The following is a 23,936-nucleotide window of genomic DNA, read 5'->3' as shown; positions in this document are numbered from 1 at the left end:
TATGGTAGACACATCCATTAAGGTTAACAAGTACTGGTTCCCACTTTCAGTTCTCGGGAGGGGACCTACACAATCAACACATAACCCACATATAAGGGTTCTTCGAACGCGGCAATTGGCAACAAAGATGCTGGTTCTATTACCGCCTGAGGCTTACCTACCATTTGACATGTATAACGTGTACGCCAAAAGTTAACCACATTCTTGTGCATTCCAAGCCATTAGAAATGCTTTTGTGCCTTCGCCCGAGTCTCCTGTACACCAAGGTGACCTCCTACAGGTAGTTCATGTGCTATGCGTAAAACTTCCTGTCTGTATGCTGCCGGCAACACAATCTGTGCACTTCTGCTCATTTGTCCTCTGCACTAACCTGCTGTCATCTGCATTTTCATCTTAGGATTCTATTTTTTAGGTAATAACCCTCAGGAATATTCTCTGCCTTCTTTTCTGAATACTCAGCAACACATATAACTTTTATTGCCTCTTCTTTCTTTTGCATGTCCATTAGTTTTAAAGATTAAACACTTCTGCCTGACCCTCTGCCTGTTCAGGCTTTTCCTGTACATTAAATCACAAGGTGTCCACTAACTGAACCTCAACTCCTTCATCTTTCTCTTTAGTTTTTCCTTCTTGCTATGACTTATGACGGTGGGATCTTGTTATTACAGAGTCTTGAAAAATTCCAGAGTATTTGCCTTTTAACTCCTCAGTTCCCTGGTTTTCCTTTGGCTTCTCCACCACAAGAGCAACTTTTTCATGCAGAGGGTCATGCGTGTATGGAATGAGCTGCGAGAGGAAGTTGTGGAGGCTGGTATAATTATCATATTTGAAAGGCATCTGGATGAGTAAATGAATAGGAAGGGTTTAGAGGCATATGGGCCAACTGCTGGGAAATAGGACTAGATTAATTTACAATATGTGGTAAGCATGGACAAGTTGGATCGAAGCGTTTGTTTTTGTGCTGTACATCTCTAAAACTCTAAAATGGTGACAGAGTAAGACACTGTAGTCAGAGCTCCTCTCTTCATCAGTTCCTTTTTCTTTTTCTTTCCATTTTTCCCGCTTTGCAGCAGTTTTTTCTTCCGCTGCCCCCAACTTTCTAAACTACCCAACACTATCTGGAGAATGGAGGCAAGACAAAGGGAGACAAGTCATGTTCAGAACCCAGGGGGGAGCAGAGCTCACAGACCGAGTCCCTGAGGGGGGAGCAGAGCGAGTCGTGGCCAGAGACTAGAGTGGGAGCAGAGTGAGTCATGGCTGGATTGTGGGGCATCAGCAGAGTGAGTGCTAGATGGAGACCAGCATTTGGACACAGCATGGCCTCATGTACGGAAACCCAGTGGGCACGGACTCGTGTTGTGAAAAGGTTACAAGACCAATAACTCGAGTATTTTAAAAGCACTTTTTATGCTCATTCTGGACTTTTAAACTCTGTTTTCCCATGCTAATCTATTTTGTGATTATTTCAATTCTGTCACAACACTTAAAGTACCTGTACCTAGTTACCCTGTAGATGGCACCAAGAGGTGACATTATAAACTTTTCACTGCACTCATTCAAGTGCACATGACAATTAAGGCTATGCTTTTCTAGGCTATTATCATGGCTAGAGGCTGGTCTAACTAGTAGATGACAGAGAATTGAGATAAGGAATTTATTTTCATTCTGGCACCTATAACTAGTGAAGTGCCGCAGTGATCAGTGTGGGGCCACAATTATTTACAATATACGTTAATGACTTGGATGAGATAAATGAATCTATTGTAGATAAGTTTGTAAATAACATGGCAATAGGAGCGAAGGCAAGTGGTGGGGTTAACAAAGCAAAAGTGTCCATAAAGGGGTATAGACAAGCTAACGGAGTTGGCAAAAACTTACCAGATGGAATATGAAGTGCGAAATGTGCAATTTGGCAGGTAGAATAGAGGAGCTGAATCTTACTTAAATAGAGAAAGACTGCAGAAAGCTACAGAACAGAAGTATTTTGAAGTCCTTGTCCATGAATCGCAAAAAGCTAACATCCAAGATCAGTGGTTAATAGGGGAAGGCAAAATAAATGTTGGCCTTTCTTTTGGAGGAAATGGAGTATAAAAATAGGCTGGAAGTACATAAGGCGCTAGTCAGACCATCGTTGGACAACTGTGAACAGGTTCGGATTCCATATCTAAGGAAAAATATGCTGCATAATGATTGGAATTTCAAAGAATATGAGGTAACCTTACTGAAACATGCAAGATTCATAAGCAACATGACAGGGTAGATGCAGAAAGTTTGTTTTCCCAGTGGGAGAGTCTAGCACCAGAATAAATGCACTTAAGACAGAAATTAGGAGGAATGTCTCCTCTAAGAGAATAGAGAATCTGTGGAATTCATCACTGTAGGAGAGTATTGAGATTGGGCTATTAAGTATATTCAAGACTGAGATTGCCAGATTTTTAATCAATAAGTGAATCAGGCTCATTGGGAAAGGGCAGAAAAATTGAGTTGAAGATTGCCAGATCAGTCATGATCTTATTGAATGATGGAACAGATTTGATGGGCTGAATGCTCTAGTGTTGCTCCTACATCTCATGGTCTTGATATCCTAAGTATTTGCTACTTTGGCTTAAAGCAATATGACTTTAAATGATACTGTTATTGAGTTGAAGGTGCGTACTGTATTTTTTAAAAAGAGAGAATGCTGAGAGATTATAAGCATCAGTGTATATAAACAGATGACAGTTCCAGAGCATACCATAAAATTGAATATATGTAACATTTGGTTGTGAAATGGATATCTTGAGTTTTGGTTGCTTAACCAATCAGTTTCAATTATGCCCCAGGATACCAAAACCCAATTGAGTTTGAATTTATTGTTTTCCTAATATTGAATCAATGAGATGCTCCAATGTTGGGGTATAAGAATGTGGATATTTTGAAAATTGGTCAGAGAGCAACTGCCGTGGAGAGAGAAACTACTGGAGAACTAATTGCGCATCTAACATCTTAGTCTCGAAGAAATTAGAAAACACTGTCTAGCAAAGGTACCTTTTCATATGATACATACTTGCAGTAAAAAGGAAGAAGGAGATCAGCAGCAGGAAAGTGGAAGATAGCACAGAAATCAAAGACTTTTGTGATTTTGAAATTAAGCTAGTATAATTTTAATAAGTGTCTTATTGGAATAGCATATTGTTAAAGATTTGGAGTCAGAGAGTAAGCAGTTAAGAGAAAGGGGGGAAGAGGGGCTTAGATTTGTGAATAGCTTTTTGTGTTTAATGTTCACTTTTAGAGTAAGAAAATAAATTGATATTGTTTTCTTTAAATAGTGGAGTTTAGGAGTTCTCTGTCACTCGTATTTTAACAGATTACAAGGCCAGGCGAGCTTTTCTGGGTGTTTGGTTTAATTAACAGAAAAGGTTTGCCTTTGACCCCAGGTTTTGGGGTCTCAGGTCTGAGATTTGGATAGATTAGGACAGGTTTAGACAGATCCAGTCTGAGATTTGGACAGATTCAAACTGATTTTGGGTACGAAAGATCCCAGCAGATTTAAACACTTGGCGATTAGTGTCCTAGATCTTTAAATAAAGCTGAAGTGAGAAAATTTGTTTAATTTTGGTTATTTGTAGTTGGTTAAATTAAAAGTGAGGGAAAGTCTCTTAAGATTGCTAAAGAGGTTCTGGGCTTTGAAGATGCTTCCCAAATTTGCCAAGAATGTTGAGGAAGACCGAGGAAGGATATACTTTTAGAATTAGCAAATAGGTTATAATCAGGTTTAACCAGGGACAGAGGAAAGCTGAAAATATAATGGAATTGATCAAGCACCTAGGTGTATCAGAGAAACAGACAAGTGCAATTAGGTTAGAAAAATTTTAAATTGCAATTGAGGCAAATGGAGTTAGAAAGTAAAGAAAGGGAGAGAAGAGCCATATGAGGGGAAAAAGAAAGAGAGAGGAAAGAGAAAGGGAGAGAAGGTTCTTAGCTGAGCAAAGAGAGAGAGAGAGGAAAGAGAAAGGGAGAGAGAAATTGAACTTCAGACGTTGCGAATTAGTCAGGAAAGTCAAGTTAACAGGATGGAGATGAAGGGAGAATGTCGTGATGTATGCAAGTATGTTAAAACATTGTCATTTGATAAGAAAGCTGTTGAAGCCTTCTTTATTTCACATGAAATATTAGCTGGGCAGATGGAGTGGCCAGAGAACTTGTGGGTAATGCTAGTTCAGACTAAGCTGGTAGGCAAGACTAGTGAGGTATTTGCAGCGCTGAAAGATGAGGGGTCCAGAGATTATGCAAATATCAAACAGGCTATTTTGAGTGCCTATAAATTGATACCAGAAGCATATAGACAGTGGTTCAGAAACATAAAGAAAGGACTAGGTCAGACTTATGTTTAATTCGAATGAATTAGACATAGTAATTTTGATATGACATATGAAGCTCTAAGAGAGATTATTCTGCCGGAGGAGTTTAAAAACTCACTTCCAGAGATGGTACGAATTCATGTGGATGAATAGAAAGTTCAAAAAGTGAGAAGAGTGGCAGAGATGGTGGATGAATATATATTGGTGCATAAGGTGATATTTAGCTTCTGACAGGAATTTCGTCCTGTGAGGGATAAAAGTTGGGAGAAGGGGAGAACCTTCACTACAAAACAAACAGTAGATCACACTGGGAATAGTTTACCACAAGTGTTAGATGAGGCCCAAGGAAGTGAAGACGAGTAAAAGGCCTCAAGTATTTCTACTGTGGTAAGATAGAACATACTAAGTCACAGTGCTGACCATTGAAGAAAGGCGCTGTGGGAAATGATGAAGAGGCTAAGCCAGTGGGATTAGTAGAAATAGTAAAGGAAACCCCAAGAAAAGTCAAGGAGCTGCAGGAGAGTGCACAGCTTAGGCAGGAGCTGGGTATTGAGTTAATATCTGATCTGTATAAAGACTTCACCTCTGTGGACAAAGTTTACTCAGGAAGAACAGGGGAGAAGGGAAAGAAGTTACAATTTTGAGAAATACGGGATCTAATTAATCTCTAATAGTAAGAGATGAATGTATTTGCATTCTTTCTGACATATTACCCAAGAGAGTGGTAATTTGTGGAATAAATGGGCAGAAATTTAGCGTTTCCCTGTGTACGATCAGGTTAGAGAGCCAAATCAAGACTGGGGAAGTAACAGTGAGAGTGATTGACAGGGTACAAGTTCCAGGAATACAGATTGTTCTTGTGAATAATCTGGCAGGATCCAAAGTGGGAATGACACCCCTTTTGGTGGAGAAGCCAAAGGAGAACCAGGGAACTGAGGAGTTAAAAGACAAATACCCTGGAATTTTTCCAGACTCTGTTGTAACAAGTTCCCACTGTCATAAGTCACCCCAATAAGGGAAAATCTAAAGAGAAAGATGAAGAAGTTGAGGTTCAGTTAGTGGATACCCTGTTTGATGTAATGGCGCTGGAAAAACCTGAACAGAGGGTCAGTGTTTAGTCCTGAAAGGCTAATAGACTTATAACAGTAAGATGAGACAATAAAAGATATATTTATTGATGCATTCTCAGAAAAGGAATCAGAATGGATTCCCAAGGGTTATTATCTTAAAAATCGAATCCTAAGATGAAAATGAAGACCACAGCAGGTTAGTGCAGTGGAGAAATGGGCAGAAGTGCACCAGATTGTGTTGCCGGTGGCATACAGACAGGAAGTATTACAGGTAGCATATGAATTACTAGTTGGAGGTCATCTAGGTGTGAGGAATACTCAGGCTAAGGTACCAAAGCACTTCTATTAGCCTAGACCACACAAGAATTTTGCCATACATGTTATACATGCCAAATGGTAGGTAAGCCACAGGCAGTAATAAAACCAACACATTGCTAATTCCTGCATTTAAAGAATCTTTCACATGAGTTGTGATTGATTGTGTAGGTCCCCTTCCTAAAACTAAAAGCGGGAACCAATATCTACTAACCATAATGGATGTGTCTACCAGATGTCTGGAGGCAATTCCATTACTGAGTATTAAGACAGATGCAGTGGTGGAGGAGTTAGTAGCTTTCTTTACCTGATATGGGCAACCCAGAGAGATTTAAGGGTCTAATTTTACTGCTAAGCTGTTTAAGGAAGTCATGAATAGTTTAGCCATAACAGTACTTTAAATCAAGTGCGAATCATCTTGAATCCCAGGGAGCCTTTGAAAGGTGGCATCAGACCCTGAAGACCATGTTAAGAGTGTAGTGTCAGGATTATCTGAATGATTGGGATAAAGATATCCCATTCATATTGTTTGCCATCAGAAATGCCCCACATGAATCTACTCAGTTTAGTCCCTTTGAGTTAATATTTGGACATGAAATGAAAAAGCATTTGAAATTAATTAAAGAAAAATTGATAGGACCAAAGTTGGAGATCTAACACTTGGATTATATATCTGAGATGAAGGAAAGCTTAAATCTTGCAGGTGAGTTAGCTAAACAGTGCCTGAAGAGAGCACAGCATAGTATGAAGCAGATGTTAGATAAAACTCTAAAATTTGACTGTTTTCCTGTGGAGATGACATATTAGTAGTGTTACCAGTAGTAGGAGATCCCTTCAAAGCCAAGTTTAGTGGTCCCTATCAAATAGAGAAAAAGTTGAGTCAGGTAAACTGTCCGGTAAAGATGCCTGATAGAAAAAAACTGCATCAATGTCATGTGGATTATTTGAAACCTTACTATGACAGGCAGGGAACTGGAGAAACAAGTGATAGTTACTGCCCTGTAGAGTGAGGAATCAAATCCAGATGATGTGAATTTTGATGTGCCTCAAAATACGTTAAATAATGAGGAAGTCCTTGAGGAGTGGGATAGGTTAGTGAGCTGTCTGTCTCAGGAGCAAAGAACTGAGTTGAAAGGTCTGTTACAGTTCTATGATGACCTATGCAGGAATAAGATGGGGAGGACTAATACTATTGTGCATGAGATGGAAGAAGGGAATGCTGTTCCAACAAAACAATACCCCTAGTAACTTAATCCTTTCAGTCATACAGGTCCAGAAGGAATGAATGTGATGCTCAATGAAGATATCATTGAACCGAGTCAGAGTGAGTGGAGTTCGCCGATTGTGTTTATTCCCAAACCTGATGGGACTCAACAATTTTGTGTGGACTATTGGAAGGTCAATGCTGTAACAGAATCGGACTCCTATCCAATACCAAGATTGGAGGACTGTATGGAGAAAGTTTGTCAAGCCACTTACACCACAAAGTTGGATTTACTGCGTGGTTACTGGCAGGTATCTTTATCAGAGAAAGCGAAAGAAGTTTCTGTGTTTGTAATCCCAAATGCCTATATCAACTCAAAGCAACGCCCTATAGAATGAAGAACACAACAGCCACATTCCAAAGTCTCATGAACAGAGTTATGGCTGGATTAACAAGTTGTGCAGTTTATCTGGATGATGCAGTGATCCTTAGTGAGCTATAGGAAGATCACATGGTACAGTTGGCAGAGCTCATTGAATGATTACGAGAAGCAAAACTGGTAATAAACTTAAAGAAAGTAGAATTCATGAAGACAGAGGTGAAGTTTTTGAGACATAACATCGGACAATATTTAGCTACACCAATATTTCTGAAACCTTTCAAAGTTGCAATCGATGCTAGCGATATAGGATGTAGCGGTGCCGGTGTTGCACTCGGGTTGAGATAGTTAAAAATCACACAACATCAGGTAATAGTCCAACAGGTTTATTTGGAAGCACTAGGTTTTAGAGCACTGTTCCTGGATCAGCTACCTGATGAAGAAGCAGTGCTCCGAAAGCTAGTACTCCCAAATAAACCTGTTGGACTATTACCTAGTAAAGTGTGATTTTCAACGATCTAGGAAATAGAGCTGTACTGCTACAAGAAAATGATGATGAAATTGAAGGGTGAATTAGCTACCTTTTGGTTTAATTATCAGAAAAGGTTCACCTCTGTGTCATAATAATACTGACAGTCACTCACATTGTCATTTTCCCAAATACAGTGGACATGAAGAGCATGAAACCACAGATGTGGTAAATAGGGGGTGTCTGTGCGTGAGCTGCATGGAACCACGAATGAAGTGAAGACAAAGAAGGATAAACAGGCAAGTGTGTATTGTTGTCAATTTATTTGGGGGTGGAGTTATTGTATCCCATAAGTCCAGGGTGCTTCTGTAAGTCCAATAGTCTGCAGTTCCATTGAACTAGAGGCTGGGCTCTAGTTAGTCTAGGGATTTGGAATCAGGTCAGGACTGAGTTCCAATCAGTTTGAGGTCTGGGATCCAGACAATTTGGTGACTAGATTCCAGGTGGTCTTGAGTCTCAACTAGGAGAAAGTGAGGACTACAGATGCTGGAGATCAGAGTCAAAAAGTGTGGTGCTGGAAAAGCATAGCCAGTCAGACAGCATCTGAGGAGCAGGAGAGTTGATATTTTGAGCATAGACTCTTCATCAGGAATGCCTTGAGTCTCAGGATTTTCTGGGAAGTGGTCTTGTACATCTGTCAACTGCTAGATGAATGCCCACATATTCACATACTAGGAGCGATTGAATCTTGGATGCTTTCACGCTGGCCATGGCCTTTATTTCTATACTAGTGGTTCATTTCAGGAAGCTTCTAGGGACCCCTGTGGAATCTCACCAGCATCTACTCACTAATGTATGTGGCAGGTAAGTGATCTATCTTTGGTAGAGCTCACCCATTTATCCATGTTGCATTGGATACTGGGCGTTGGGTAGCCTGGACAGGTGTCCTTGCTACCAATGCAGCATTTGTACAGGAGCAGATTGTGCTTGATTGTACCCACAGAGACCTGATAATAATGTGGTTCTCCAACAGAAAGTAGTTAGTAACTGGAAAGGCTTCTTCTATGTGCATATGCTGATCTTCTGTGCCCATTCCAGCAGATAATGCAGCTTTGTACATGTCACAAAATCTACATTTTGGAGCACTCAACACCTGCACTTATTAGGTGAAAGCGAGGACTGTAGATGCTGGGGATTAGAGTCGAGAGTGTGTTGCTGGAAAAGCACAGCAGGTCAGGCAGCATCTGAGGAGCAAGAGATTTTTCGGGCAAAAGCCCTTAATTAGGAATAAAGCTGTGAGCCAAGAGAATGGTGAGATAACTGGGAGGGGGGGTGGGTGGGGTTGGGGGGAAAGTAGCTGAAAGTGCGATCGGTAGATGGAGATGCGGGTAGTGGTGATAGGTCAGGGAGGATGGCGGAGAGGATAGATGGGAACGAAGATGGGCAGGTATGACACGTCATCAGGGTGGTGCTAAATTGGAAGGTTGGAACTGGGGTAAGGTGGGGGAGGGGAAATGAGGAAGCTGGTGAAATCCACATTGATGCTGTAGGTTGGAGGGTCCCAAGGTGGAAGATGAGGCGTTCTTCCTCGAGGCATCGAGTGGCTACGGAGTGGCGATGGAGGTGGCCCAGGACCTGCATTTGCTTGGTGGAGTGGGAGGGGGAGTTGAAGTGTTTGGCCATAGGGCAGTGGGTTGGTTGGTCCGGGTGTCCTCAAGGTGTTCTCTGCAGCGCTCTGCGAGTAGGCACCCGGTCTCCCCAATGTAGAGGAGACTGCATCGAATACAGTAAATGACGTGTGGAAGTGCAGGTGAAACTCTGATGGATATGGAAGTTTCCTTTGGGCCTTGGATGGAGGTGAGGGGGGAGGTGTGGGTGAAGGTTTGCAATTCCTATGGTCACAGGGGAAGGTCCCGGGAGGGGAGGGTGCATTGGTCGGGGGCATGGACCTGACAGGGCAGAACCGCGGAAGGAATGGTTTTTACAGAAAGCAGATAGAGGTGGGGAGGAAATGTATCTCTGGGGTCTGTTTTTTGGTGGTGGAAATGGCGGAGGATGATGCGATGTATATGGAGGTTGGTGAGGTGGAATGTGAGGACTAGGGAGGTTCTGTCCTTGTTGTGTTTAGAGGGGTGGCATTCAAGGAAGTTGGTGTGGGAAGTGGATAAGATGCACTGGAGGGCATCATCAACCACGTGGGAGGGGAAATTGCAGTCTTTAAAGAAGGAGGCCATCTGGTGTGTTCTCTGGTGGAACTGGTCTTCCTGAGAGCAGATGCAGTGGAGGAGGAGAAATTGGGAATAAGAGGTAACATTTTTACAGGAGGCAGGGTGGGAGGAGGTATAATCCAGATAGCTGTGGGGGTTGATGGGTTTGTAGAAGATGACAGTTGTCACCATTGTTGGAGATGGAGAGGTCCAGGAAGGATAGGGAAGTGTCAGAGATGGTCCAGGTGAATTTAAGGTCAGGGTGGAATGTGTTGTTGAAGTTGATGAACTGTTCAACCTCCTCAAGGGAGCACAAGGTGGTGCTGATACAGTCATCAATGTAGCAAAGGAAAAGGTGGGGAATGGTGCTGGTGTAACTGCGGAAGATGGATTGTTCCACATAACTGACAAAGAGACAGGCATAGCTGGGCCCCATGTGGGTGCCAATGGCTACCCCTTTCGCTTGGAGGAAGTGGGAGGATTCAAAGGAGAAATTGTTGAGGGTGACGACCAGTTCATCCAAATGAATGAGAGTGTTAGTGGAAGGGTACTGGTGGCGACATCCAGAGAGGAAGAAACGGAAGGCTTGGAGGCCCTTGTCATGGCAGATGGAGGTGTATAGGGATTTGTTGTCCCTGGTGGATCTCTCCATCTCCATCAACGGTGACCTACTCAACATGGACGTTTACAAATCCATTGACCCCCCCCCCCCCACAGCTGCCTGAACTATACCTCCTCCCACCTCCCTCCTGTAAAATTGCTATCACTTATTCCAAACTCCTCCGCCTCCACTGCATCTGCTCCCAGGTGGACCAGTTCCACCACGGAACACACCAGATGGCCTTCTTCTTTAAAGACGGCAATTTCCCCTCCCACATGGTTGTCAATGTCCTCCAGCGCATCTCATCCACTTCCCACACTTCCTCCCTTGAACCCCATCCTTCCAACCACAACAAGTACAGAAGCCTCCCCTGCGCCACCCCCCCAACCCCCCAGTCCTCACCTTCCACCCCACCCTTGCACTTCCACACATGTAATTTACTGTATCCGTTGCTTTCAATGCAGTGACCTCTACATTTGTGAGACAGGACGCTTGCTCACAGAGCACTTCAGAGAACATTTCCAGGACACCCTCACCAATCAACCCCACTGCCCCATGGCCAGATGCTTCAACTCCCCCTCCCACTCTACCAAGGACACGCAAGTCCTGGGTCTCCTCCATTGCCACTCCCTAGCCACCTGACACCTCGACAAAGAATGTCTCATCTTCCGCCTTGGAACCCTCTAACCCCATTGAATCAATGTGGATTTCACCAGTTTCCTCATTTCCCTTCCTCCACATTAGCCCAGTTCCAGCCTTCCAGCTCAGCACCGTCCTCATGATCCATCCTTCCTGTCCATCTTCCTTCCCACCTATCCGCTCCACCGACCTAACACCATTACCCGCACCTCCATCCACGTATCACACTCAGCAACCTTCCCCCAGCACCCTCCCCCCATTCATATCTCCACCCCTCGGCTCACAGCCTCATTCCTGATGCAGGGCTTTTGCCTTGCTCCATGGATGCTGCCTGACCGGCAGCTTTTCAAGCACCACACTCTCGACCTGCATTTATTGGCTCTCCTGGGTTGGTTGTTCAGTGACAAGGTCTATTCTGTCAGATTCTGACTTACGACAATGGTCAGAAATCCACAGACTGACGCTGAGGAGAGATAAAATCTGCACAGCATTCCTCAACAAAGTCCATTGTGGAATAGACCATAGGGCCTCTGAAGGTGAAGATCACAGCTCCAAACCAGTCAGGCAGTGCAATACAGTTCACCCAAGACAGAGCGTCCCATATCATAATGATCTGGTACACTCTCCATAGCCTAACTTGACAAAAAGGGGCATATTCTGGAATAGGATGAGATGGAAGCCTCCTCTGAGGAGAAAGGAGCTAAAGGTGAGGATCTTGAGGTCGTCCAGAAGGGCCCACACTAGATGCCATGACAACAGGCCTATTGTCTAAGGAGTCAGGGAGACAAATGAAAATCTCACAACTGCCACTTCCTGGGACTGAGCTATAAGGACATGTGTCTGGCTGTTATGCATCCTCTTTCTGTGGGAGAGCTTATTTTGCAATGAGAGAGTGATTAGGTTTGAATGTGATGAATGATGTGTATAGTAATGGTTCTGAAATGGTTAATATTGAAGATTGATTTATGTTCCACCAAATCTGATGATATTTCATTGACCTGCGTGGAGAATGAGGAGCTCAGGACTAGATTCTAATGGAGCTAGACATGTCACTTCTATGTACTTAAGCCTAACAAAGCCATGTAACTTGCACTTATTGCTGTCATGAAATATGCTACATAATGTTATTAAGACATCTGCCTTTTCTTGCTAAGACTAAGTGGTTTCATCCTCTTCCACTGTTATCTGAAAAGGCCCTTAGATCCAATTCTAAATGGAGATTGGTGGCAGCACGGTACACCAACTATACACTGCCTGTGAGTAGTTCCACAGACCTACTACAGTAGAATTGTGTGCATGAACACTTGATGGGATTGTTATAGCCATTAAATGGTCAATTTTGTCCAGTAGGTGAGTGGGGAGTGTAGTGCCAGGAAAATGTTTGAATATTGGCTAATAAAAAAGTGTAAGCCCTTTGCGTGCACATCACGCATGTGATTCTGTGGTTGGCAGATCCATCAGTGTGAGTTTGCAGTGAGAACTTATCCTTGTGGAATGCAGGAGATCGTTCATCCTCCTCCCCCACTGGGGCTAGGTCCTTTCAAAGTGTCTACAGAGATGGAGGGGAGGAGTGTTGGTGGTAGTGACAACCATAGTCTCCAGAGATGCTCGTGGCTTGCAGTGATTGAGGCCTGGCTAGCCTTTAAGTACAACACCAGAACCTTTGACCCAGAAAGGACTCAGCAGAGGCAAGGCCCTCTGCCTGATAGTCACATATAATTCATCATTTAACACTCACTCTGACTCATGCAAAACCTAAGCTAGAAAGTGCTTCACCTAACTATACACCAGGGTGAAAATGATGCACTCAAAATTACTCACTATCATACATAACTCCAAATGGATGGTTCCCATGTATATTTCTATGTTCAATTGCAATGCCTCCCTAACATCAGATTCACAACTGCATAAAATTGTATGCAGTAGGCAAAGTGGTATAGTTAGAGTCACAGAGATGCATAGTACAGAAACAGATCCTTCGGTTCAATTCGTCCATGCTGACTAGATATCTTAAGTTAATCTAGTCCCATTTGTCAGCACTTGGCCTATGTTCCTCTAAACTCTTCATATTCATAAACTCATCCAAATGCCTTTTAAATGTTGTAATTGTACCAGCCTCTAACACCTCCTCTGGCAGCTTATTCCATATATGCACTACTCTCTGCATGAAAATGTTGCCCCTTAGGTCCCTTTTAAGTCTTTCCCCTTTCATCCTAAACCTCCCTCACCACAGGGAAAAGATCTTGCCTATTTACCCTATCTATGCCCCCATGATTTTATTAACCTCAGCCTCCGATGCTCCAGGGAAAATAGCCCCAACCTAGTCAGCCTCTCCCTATAACTCAAATCCTCCAACCCTGGCAACATCCTTGTAAAGCTTTTCTGAACCCTTTCAAGTTTCACAACATCTTTCCTATAGGAGGGAGACTAGAATAGCACACAATATTCCAAAAGTGGCCTGACCAATGTCCTGTACAGACATAACATTCCTATACTCAGTGCTCTGACCTATAGAAGAAAGCATACCAAACAGCTTCTTCACTATCCAATCTACTTGATACTCCACTTTCAAGGAGCTATGAACCTGCACTCCAAGGTGTCTTTGTTCAGCAACACTCCCCAGGACCTTACCATTATGTGTCTAAGTCCTGCCCTGATTTTCCTTTCCAAAATGTAGCACCTCACATTTATCTGAATTAAGCTCCATCTGCCACTCATCGGCTGTTGTTCATTCCTCCATGGGAAATGTTGTTCAATGACTGGAGGAGGTGATTGAGATCAGACTCCAGCAACCAACAGAAATGAGACATGGCTGACAGAGGGATATAGGGAGGGAGGGAAGCGGATCATGTTGCAGCATGTGAAGGAAGAAGAGGAGGTGGTCCTGCTCTTGGGCGATTTTGAGCAGTGATTGCAGGAGGGAATCATTCTAAAGAGCAGGATTTGTTCTGTCAATGTTGGGGTCCTTGGGTATGATGGTATGAAGGTGGAGGGAAGAGTCATTATTGGATGTGGAATGGAATGGGTGGTAAAGGTCAGACTCAAGGTCACAGTCAGGTATTGGAAGGTCTCATGGATGGTTGAGGAAGTGAGAAAAAAAGTGATTTGGACAATGGGCTTAAAGATGCTTTTAGCGTAGAGGGGAGATTTAGCAGAATGGTTCCATAGATGAGGGATTTCAGATACATGTCAGGTTGGGGAAGTTGAAAGTTTTTTTCACTGGTGCAAAGGAAGTTGAATTAGGCATTTGATAGAAACATAAAAGGTTATGTCAAGGATAGGTGAGGCAGAAAATAATTGTTCCCATTAGTTGATTGTAAATTAACTAGGGGACACAGATTTAAGGTTTTGGGAAAGCGATGTAAGAAGGAGAAAATTTTTAATGATATTGACTTAGAACTCTGTTTATGAGAATAGCAAAAATGGATCACTGATTTCAAAAGGGAATTGAACGGGTACCTGAGGGAAATAAATGTATTGGTCTGTGGGATTAGAGTGTGGAAATCGATTGTATTGGATTGTTCTGAGAGTTTTAATGGGTTGAATGAATAGTTTGTGCCATAATGACTAATCATCATATGATGCTCAGAGCACAAAATATTTTAGTAGTTAATTTATATTGTTTGCATGCAATTTGGAATTCTTTACCAGACCTCCAAACTAAAAGACTTGTTGGGCAGTGTAGTGGCTCAATGGTTAGCACTGCTGCCTCACAGCATCAGTGACCCGGGTTTGATTCCTTCACCGGGCGACTGTCTGTTTGGAGTTTGCACATTCTCCTCATGTCTGTATGGGTTTCCTCCTACAGTCCAAAGATGTGCAGGTTAGGTGGTTTGATCATGCTCAATTGCCCAGAGTGTCCAAGGATGTGTAGGTGGATTAGCCATGGGAAATGTAAGATTTTGGGACACGAGGTTTGGGTTAGGGTTGGTGTAGAGTCAGTGGGCCAAATGGCCTGCTTCCACACTGTAGGGATTTAATGGATTGTATGGAGAAGGTGAACAATGATTCAGAATGTTTCCATGCTCATGAAACATTTTACCAATTTGTAAAATATTTATTTATAATTCATAACAAGTTCAACTGATGTCTACAACTGCCTGTAAGGCATGATGTGGACATGCTGGTGTTGCACTGAGGTGGACAAGATCAGAAGTCACATGACACCCGATTATAGTCCAACAGGTTTATTTGAAATTACAAGCTTTTGGAGTGCTGCTCCTTCCTCAGGTGAATTTCACCTGATAAAGCAGCAGTGCTCCAAATGCCCGTGATTTCAAATAAACCTATTGGACTATAATTTGGTGTTGTGTGACTTCTAACCTTGGCTGTAAGGGTGGTACAGGCAGAAACCTGTATCTAGATGTAACTTGTGATGCCAAGGCATGCAAAGCTGTGGGCTGAGTGCTGGAAAATGGAATTAGGATAGTTAGGTTCTTGTTTTTGATTGGTGCAGACTTGATGGGCTGAAGGATATTTTTTGTGTACTCTATACATCTATGTCTAAAACTGTATGATTCACAGCTTAAAGTTAATACAAAGAACTTAGAACAGTACAGCACAGTAAAGACTCTTTGGCCCACAATATTGTGCCAAGCATTTATCTTAGTCTAAGATCAACCTAATCTACATATCCCTCAATTTACTGCCATCATGTGCTTGTTCAGCAGTTGCTTAGATTAGATTAGATTAGATTCCCTACAGTGTGGAAACAGGCCCTTCAGCACAACTAGTCCACACCGACCCTCTGAAGAGTAACCCACCCAGACCCATTCCCCCTGACTAATTCTACAGGCAATTTAGCATGGCCAATTCACCTAACCTGCACATTTTGGACTGTGGGAGGAAACCGGAGCACCCAGCGGAAACCCATGCAGACACGGGGAGAATGCGCAAATTCCATACAGACAGTCGCTCAAGGCTGGAATCAAACACGGGTCCCTGCCGCTGTGAGGCAGCAGTGCTAACCACTGAGCCACCGTGCATAAAGAACCTACCTCTGATATCTCCCCTATACCTTCCTCCAATCACCTTAAAATTATGACCCCTTTTGATAGCCATTTCTGCCCTGGGGAATAGTCTCTGGCTATCTACTCTACCTATGCCTCTCATTGCCTTGTAAACCTCTATCAAGTCACCTCTCTTCCTTCTTCTCTCCTGTGTGAAAAGCCATAGCTCACTCAACCTCTCTTCATAAGGCATGCCCTCCAATCCAGGTTGGATCTACCATCCTGGTAAATCTCCTCTGCACCCTCTCAATAGCATCCTCATTCGACCAGAACAGGATTCCATATTCCAAGTATAGTCTAACCAGGGTTTTATAGATCTACAGCAAAACCTCGTGGCTATTAAACTCAATCCCACCATTTATGGAAGCCAAAACACCATATGCTTCTTAACAACCCTATGAACTTGGGTGGCAACTTTAGGGATCTATGTACATGGACCCCAAGATCCCACTGTTCCTCCACACTGCCAAGAATCCTGTCTTTAGTCCTGTATTTAGCATTCAAATTTGACCTTCCAAAATGAATCACTTCATATTTATCCAGGTTGAACTCCATATTGGAACAATCAGAAATGTGGGAATGTAAGAGAGAAATGGCTTGTGGCAGTTATTGTTTACAGGTCCAGGGTAACAGGAAGGTTCAAAGGTAACCAAGGGGGTAGGAATGGTTATGTTAGGTGGCTCAAGAGTGATGAGGGAGGAAGGAGTGTGTGAGTGATGGCGGTGGGGATATATGTGGATGACGGGGGAGATAGAAGGTAGACAAGAGAGCCTGAAATGTAACACACACTATTTTTAGAATTTTCTTTGCATTTGAAGTTTCTCTGAATGCACAGTGGTTCAAAATGGGAGGGGGTGGTCTGGTGCGGGTGGAGTTCATATTGTACACAATTAGCCAACTAAAGAGATTCCTACTATTGAGTTAACCAGATGAAAGTCACAGGCAAAAATATTCTCATCATTTTTATCACAGCATAATTGCACAGTGCACACAGCTTAGCACAATCTATACCTATTGGGAAAGGGTTCTGAATACACACAGTCAATGAATCTATGTCTACTGGGAAAGGGGATGAGTACACACATCCTTATGTTGGTTTGTATGGAGGCAGAACATACAGAACATGGAAACTAGCCAAAAAAAGAAAATTTCACAGTTTATTCTGTTTTATGACATAGCTTTGATTAGTACAATTAAAATATAATGTAAATGTAAGCTTTGTTCACATCTGTACAAATTACAAAGTTTGCTTTCATCGGGAACTAATGAGTTGAATGCATGAATTGGTCTACAGTTGAGAAATTATCAGTATTTTCTCATTTCCTTCAATGAAATTTCACACATATCAAATATTGTGCTGTGTGAAAATGAGTTTCAATAGCTGTGACCATTCGAAGCCCAACACTGAATGCAGAATAAATAACATCTCACAAAAATAGATTATGTGAATGCACAATTGTATTTTCACCTGGAGAATGTCCTCAGCCACACACACCTGAATCTTTTATACTTACAAATAAAACAGTAACTCACAACTATCCGTGAAATAGTGCATAAGTTAAATAATCATTTGTAAGTCCTTTACTGTAGACAAAAAGGACTTTACATGTCTATTTCTAAACACACCAGTTACTATTAATCTTTTGATGGCCTTCAATGTGCTCGAAGTATCAGTAGATTGGAAGTCCAATGCCTCTTAGTGCTTCATGAAGCTGTAAAGCTTGACTAAGGCAATTAAGTACCATGTTTTGGTGAAGTCATTCTCAACTCTTAAATGTCTGTTTCTATATAGGATGTTGGCTGATCCTCCAAAGCAATATTTTTATTATCAGGATAGGCTTTAGCTTGGTATGTTTTACAGATATCCTGCATCAACAACGAGTAATCTTCCTTCCACTGTCTGAACTTCTCTGAGGTTAAGTGCGAACTTTCCAAGAGTTGGTTTATGACGGCCAAGTCTGCTTCTTTGGCCTAGTTAATGGAGAGGAAAGAAAGAAAAATCAACCATAACTACCATGATCCAGACAGCCATGTTTAGCCACTGTAAAAATAATTTACACTATTATACCAGATCCTGTAAGTGCATTTCTCTTTAAGGCAAGCATATTTGACATATGGATTTTCTTACATTTGAATAAAATTTAATTCCCAAAGAGGGCAGGGCTGTCCTTTCAAAACAGTTTGCTAAGTAATAGTGGCACGGTGGCACAGTGGTTAGCACTGCTGCCTCACAGCGCCTGAGACCCGGGTTCAATTCCCGACTCAGGCGACTGACTGTGTGGAGTTTGCACGTTCTCCCCGTGTCTGCGTGGGTTTTCTCCGGGTGCTCCGGTTTCCTCCCACAGTCCAAAGATGTGCAGGTCAGGTGAATTGGCCATGCTAAATTGCCCATAGTGTTAGGTAAGGGGTAAATGTAGGGGTATGGGTGGGTTGCGCTTCGGCAGGTCGGTGTGGACTGGTTGGGCCGAAGGGCCTGTTTCCACACTATAAGTAATCTAATCTAATAAGAGCTCCATTCCTGATGAAGGGCTTTTGCCTGAAACGTCGATTTTCCTGCTCCTTGGATGCTGCCTGACCTGCTGTACTTTTCCAGCATCACTCTAATCTAAACTCTGGTTTCCAGCATCTGCAGTCCTCACTTTTGCCTAATAAGAGTGCAAGGGTAAACCTGCTGAATACATCTCAGATTTTACCTGGCTATCGAAGTTCTCATTAGATCCATAAAAGAATTCAGTTTGGAAGGGTGCCAATCCTTGCTTATGGGTTAGTAGCAGTAAAAAGGTACATCCTACGTACAAAACCTCCCTTTGCAAATGGACAATTTGTTTAGAAAATCCATCTACTAGATCAGCTATTATGGAGTTTAATATCAAAAAAGTAGAAAAAAAGTGTTGGAAAAATTGATGGGATTGAAGGCTGACAATCTACAGGACCTGATAATCTACATGGCAGCATACTTGAGTAAGTGGCCCTAGAAATAATGGATGCATTGATGTCCATCTTTAAAGATTCTTTAGACTCTAGATCAGTTCCTGCAAATTGGAGGGTAGTTCATTTAAAAATTTGGAAAGGCAGTTGGAGAGAAAACAGAGATTTATAGACCCGTGAGTCCATAATTAGTAGTAGAAGATACTTGAATCTGTCATTAAGGATTTTATAGCAGAACTCTTGGAAAACAGTGGTAGCATTATTGGGTAGATCCCAGCTCCTCCTGATATATGTGAATAATTTAGATGAGGGAACTAAATGTAATATCTCAACATTTACAGATAACACACAGCTTTGTGGAAGGGTCAGCTGTGAGGAGCATGCCAAGATATTGCAATGTGATTTGGATAGGTAAAGTGAATGTGAAAATGCGTGGAAGATGCAGTATAAATTAATTTTCCACAAACTTAGGCAGGCAGATTATCATTTGAATGGCTGTAAATTGAGAGAGAGGAATAATTAACAAGACCAGGGTGGCCTCATGCACTAGATGCTGAAAATATGTGCAGAGATGCAGCAGGCAATATTGAAGGCATGTTGGCCTTCACTGCATGAGGATTTGAGCACAGGATCAAGGAGATCTTGCTGCAACTATACAGGATATTGGTTAGACCACACCTGAAAAAATACTGTGTGTTGTTTGGTCTCCTTATCTGCTCTTGCTATAGAGGGGTGCAGCGAAGGGTTACCAAATTATTTCTGGAATGACAGGACTGATGCATAAGGAGAGATTGAATTGGTTAGGATTGTATTCACTGGAGTTTAGAAAAATAAAGTGGATCTCATAGAGACCTATAAAGTTCTAATAGGTCTAGTCATCTTAGGTACAGCAAAGATGTTCACAGTGGTGTGGGATTCCAGAACCAGGGTGGGGGTGGGTGGCTGTGTGTACAGTTTAATGACAAGGGGTAAAACTTTTAGGATTGAGATGAGGAGAAATTTATTCATTTGGAGAGTGATCAGCTTGTGGAATTTACAGTAAGTGGTTCAGGCCAAAGTATTATGTGTTTTCAAGGAGGAGGTTAAAATAGCTTTTGTGGCTGAAGAATTAAGGGACATAGAGAAAGGGTAGAATTAGGTTATTGGACTCCATGATCAGTCACAAGCAAGCTTGAGGGGTTGATTGGTCTCCTCTGGGGTTCCTTCCTTTCTGATTTTGTGTTTCTATGAAGACAATTGACATCATGTGCTAAGTCTTCCTCTTCTTTTGGCTAGATCAGAGTACCATTGAGATTTCTGGAAGAGGGTGTAGGGTGTAGGTTTGCTCGCTGAGTTGTAGGTTTGATATCCAGATGTTTCTGAGGGGTTGATAGATGGCATCTAGATCTATGTGCTTGTTTATGGTGTTGTGGTTGGAGTGCCATTTCTCTGGAATGTCTATGAGGTAGCCCTACACACGGATGAAAAAAAACACCATTTCGACTGGGACAACACATCTATCCTGGGACAGGCTAAGCAAAGACATGCCAGAGAATTCCTAGAGGCCTGGCACTCCAATCACAATGCCAAAAACAAGCACATAGATCTAGATGCCATCTATCAACCCCTCAGAAAACAAACAGGAAATGACATCACCACAAACCCTAGGAACCCCATCCAGGAGAAAGATATAAATAGAAAGCAGGAGACAACAGCTTCGCTTCACTTGGAGGTCGCCACTGATGATGTTACCTAGCCAGGTAATGAAACATCTGGATATCAAACCTACACCCTAAACCTCAACCTGAGCTACAAACCTTGCAATTTCTGGAAGAGTTTTTGCTGTGAAGCCGAATGAAATTTCTCACTTAACTTATCAAACTCTTCTCATGAATTACCTACCAGCTCCTATGATGTATCTCATGTCATCAGTTGATACTGGATCAAAACACCAGCATTCCTTGCATCCACAGCACGTTTAAAAGCTCATTGTACATCTGGTTGAGCCTTGGCATTCCGGAGCTGCCCTGCTCCTTGACAGAATCTAAAAATATTGGTGAAGGGGAAGATAGTACCATGATTCTCCAACAGTGACCTGGAGGGTGGTACAGAGGAGTCTTTTTCCTGGATGGCCGACAGAGAAGTCTGCTCCACCAAACCCCGCCAGCCTCTACTGAGGTCACCACTCAGGTGAGAGTCCCATTTATAGGGTGTGGAGGAATGGCCAACAATGCAGAAAGAAAGTCAATGACCTTCTCTGCTCTTGTGTCTGTTGTCTCACACTCAATCTATCTTGGTTACTGCACCCATCTTCCATCAAGGCTTATGCTCTGCGGTGTTATTACATGCACATGGTCCCTCACTCCATCTCATTTTCCTGCACTTCCTTCCCCACAAACTTCATGCCACTGACCCTGCAGATCCACCATTTGTACCACCTCAGACTTTAGGTGCATCTTACTATCTTTCCCCCATGTGCACCAGCATTAACAACTTTGCCACTCATTGTCATCTCACTAATTGGCCCCATTGTTCTCACTGCAGGAGAAGACAGACCATAACGGCAGAAAGAGTCCATATAGGTGGAGGAATGCTTAAAATCTCTGTCTTCATCCTCTACGAGGAAAGAATCCTGGCCCTCATAGAAGAAGACTGGGGTTGCTGCAGTGGGTATGCAGAAATGTCTTCAGGGTCACCTTATCAAACTTATCAGGGTCAAAAAGTGCCACAAGAGCGCAGGCTATCTTCACTTGAGCAGTGGAATCAGGGAGTTGGATGGAGAAGAAGAAGAAAACCTATTGAGGACACTTTGATGGCACAGGTGAAAAAGGCTAGTTTGTCACTCTCAGTTTCAGTATAAATATTCCTGATGTTAATCTCATGTGGTTGTTAGTCTCTTTGTATAAGCACTAAACAGATCATTACATCCAGTATCACCTCATGGCCACAGTTGCAGCTGTATGGATTAAGGTCTATGCTGATAGTCTACTGTACCATCTGGAAGTAGGAGGCACAATGCAAACACATGGCATTAGATCATGATGACATCTTTGTCCATGTTCAATCAATATCTCTAATGTTTGGCTCCCTCTGTGTGCAGCTATCAAAGAGTAGTGACAGAGATAAAGTCAGGCAGTGTTAATGAGGTGGAAACATGTAGTCTTAATGATAGCATGAAAATATGGTCAGAAGCTTATCTCGGATTCAAGGTAGTGAACAGACTGGCTAAATCTCAGCTTGTTGTTTGGGAAACAATGGAGCCAGTAGCTAGGGAATAGAGTTTGGTTTGTCAACTGAAAACAATAACTTCTCAATATTTAATTCGTAGGAATTTGTACTTCTGCAGAATTGGGATGTTGGATAAGCAGTGCTCATTTCGCAATGGGGAGGAGTTCAGACAAGCAGTGGTTGATCTTCCCAACTGCTAGTGTTGAACACTTGCACTCCAAAATTCACCATGCCCCTTGTCTGGTTATTCCAGTACAGCTATAATATTGGCATTTACTTAGCAATATTGAAAATTGTCTAGGCATTTTCTGTCCATAAAAAGCAGCATAAATCTAACTAGACCAATAACAGCTCCATTGTTCTCCTCTCAGTCATCATCAAAGCGATGGAAGGGATTGTTGACAGTGCTATGAAGTGACACTTGTCAACCTGCTCACTGATGCCCCATTTAGGGACCACCAGGGATATTTAGCTCTTGATCTCATTACAGCTTTGGTTAAAACATGTCAAAAAAGCTGCACTCAAATGGTGAGGTGACTTCCTGGAAATTAAGGCAGCATTTGATCAATATTGGCATTAAGGATCCTAAGCAAAATCAAAGGCAATGGGAAACAGGAAAAAACACTCCACTGGTTGGAATCATATTTATGAAAAATGGTTGTGGTGGTTGAAGAATAATCATCCAATCCTAGGATGTCACTATACAGAACTTCTCAGGTCATCTTTGTTGATACTTACAAATACTTCAACACTGTTCATAATTCCTCAGACACTGAAGTAAATACTGAGAAAGGCACAGCAGAGTAGACAGTGTAACCAGTGGAAGTTATATACTTAGATTATCAAAAGGCTTTTTATAAGGTCCCACACAAGAGGTTAGTAAATAAAATTAGAGATTGAAAATTGGTCAAAGTACATAAAATATTGAGAAGGAATAAATCAAGTTGGCAGGCTGTGACTGGTGGTGTGCCAGGTGGGCCCTGGCTATTTACAATCTATATCAATGATTTAAATGTAGAATTAAATGTAACTGTTTCAAGTTTTCAAATGGCACAAAAGTAGGTGGGTGAGTGGTGAGAATACAAACATGCTTCAAGGGGATTTGGAGAGGATAAATGAGTGGCAAACATTTATCACATAGATTGCAATAGGGAGAAATGTGAGATTATCCACATTGGTAGGAAAACAAAAATACAGAGTATTTCTAAAATGGTGATATCTGGGGAAGTGTTCAACTTCAAAGGATTTCCTTGTTCATGAGCCACTGAAAGTGAACATGCAGGTACAGCAAGCAATTATGAAGACAAATAGCATGTTGATGTTCATTAGTGTAGGATTTGAGTATAGGAGCAATTGTATAAAGCTTTGGTGAGACACATTTGGAGCATTGTTTCTCCTCATCCAAGGAGTGATGTACTTGAAATACAAGGAAGGTTCACTAAACTAATCCCTGGGATGGACAGATTGTACTATGAGCAAAGATTAAATAAACTGGACCTATATTCTCTGGGATTTAGAAGAATGAGAGGAGATTTCATTCAAACATACATTTTTTTTACAAGGAATTA

General features: G+C 42.3%; 1 protein-coding gene across 2 annotated transcripts in view; it reads right to left on the bottom strand.

Moving 5' to 3' along the window:
* Positions 1–17,483: 17,483 nt before the first annotated feature.
* ipcef1 (interaction protein for cytohesin exchange factors 1) overlaps positions 17,484–23,936 on the bottom strand; it is a 201,218-nt gene continuing 194,765 nt past the window's right edge. For both annotated transcript variants that reach the window (XM_060831567.1, XM_060831568.1), the window contains one exon: positions 17,484–18,204. In XM_060831567.1, coding sequence (XP_060687550.1) covers positions 18,004–18,204 — 201 coding nt within the window. In that variant the 3' untranslated portion in view covers positions 17,484–18,003. The remainder of the gene's footprint in view (positions 18,205–23,936) is intronic.

This window comes from Hemiscyllium ocellatum, chromosome 10, assembly GCF_020745735.1.
Source record: "Hemiscyllium ocellatum isolate sHemOce1 chromosome 10, sHemOce1.pat.X.cur, whole genome shotgun sequence".
Lineage (NCBI taxonomy): Eukaryota > Metazoa > Chordata > Chondrichthyes > Orectolobiformes > Hemiscylliidae > Hemiscyllium > Hemiscyllium ocellatum.
Note: the sequence above shows the minus strand (reverse complement) of the source record. Positions and strands in the feature narration are given on the sequence as shown.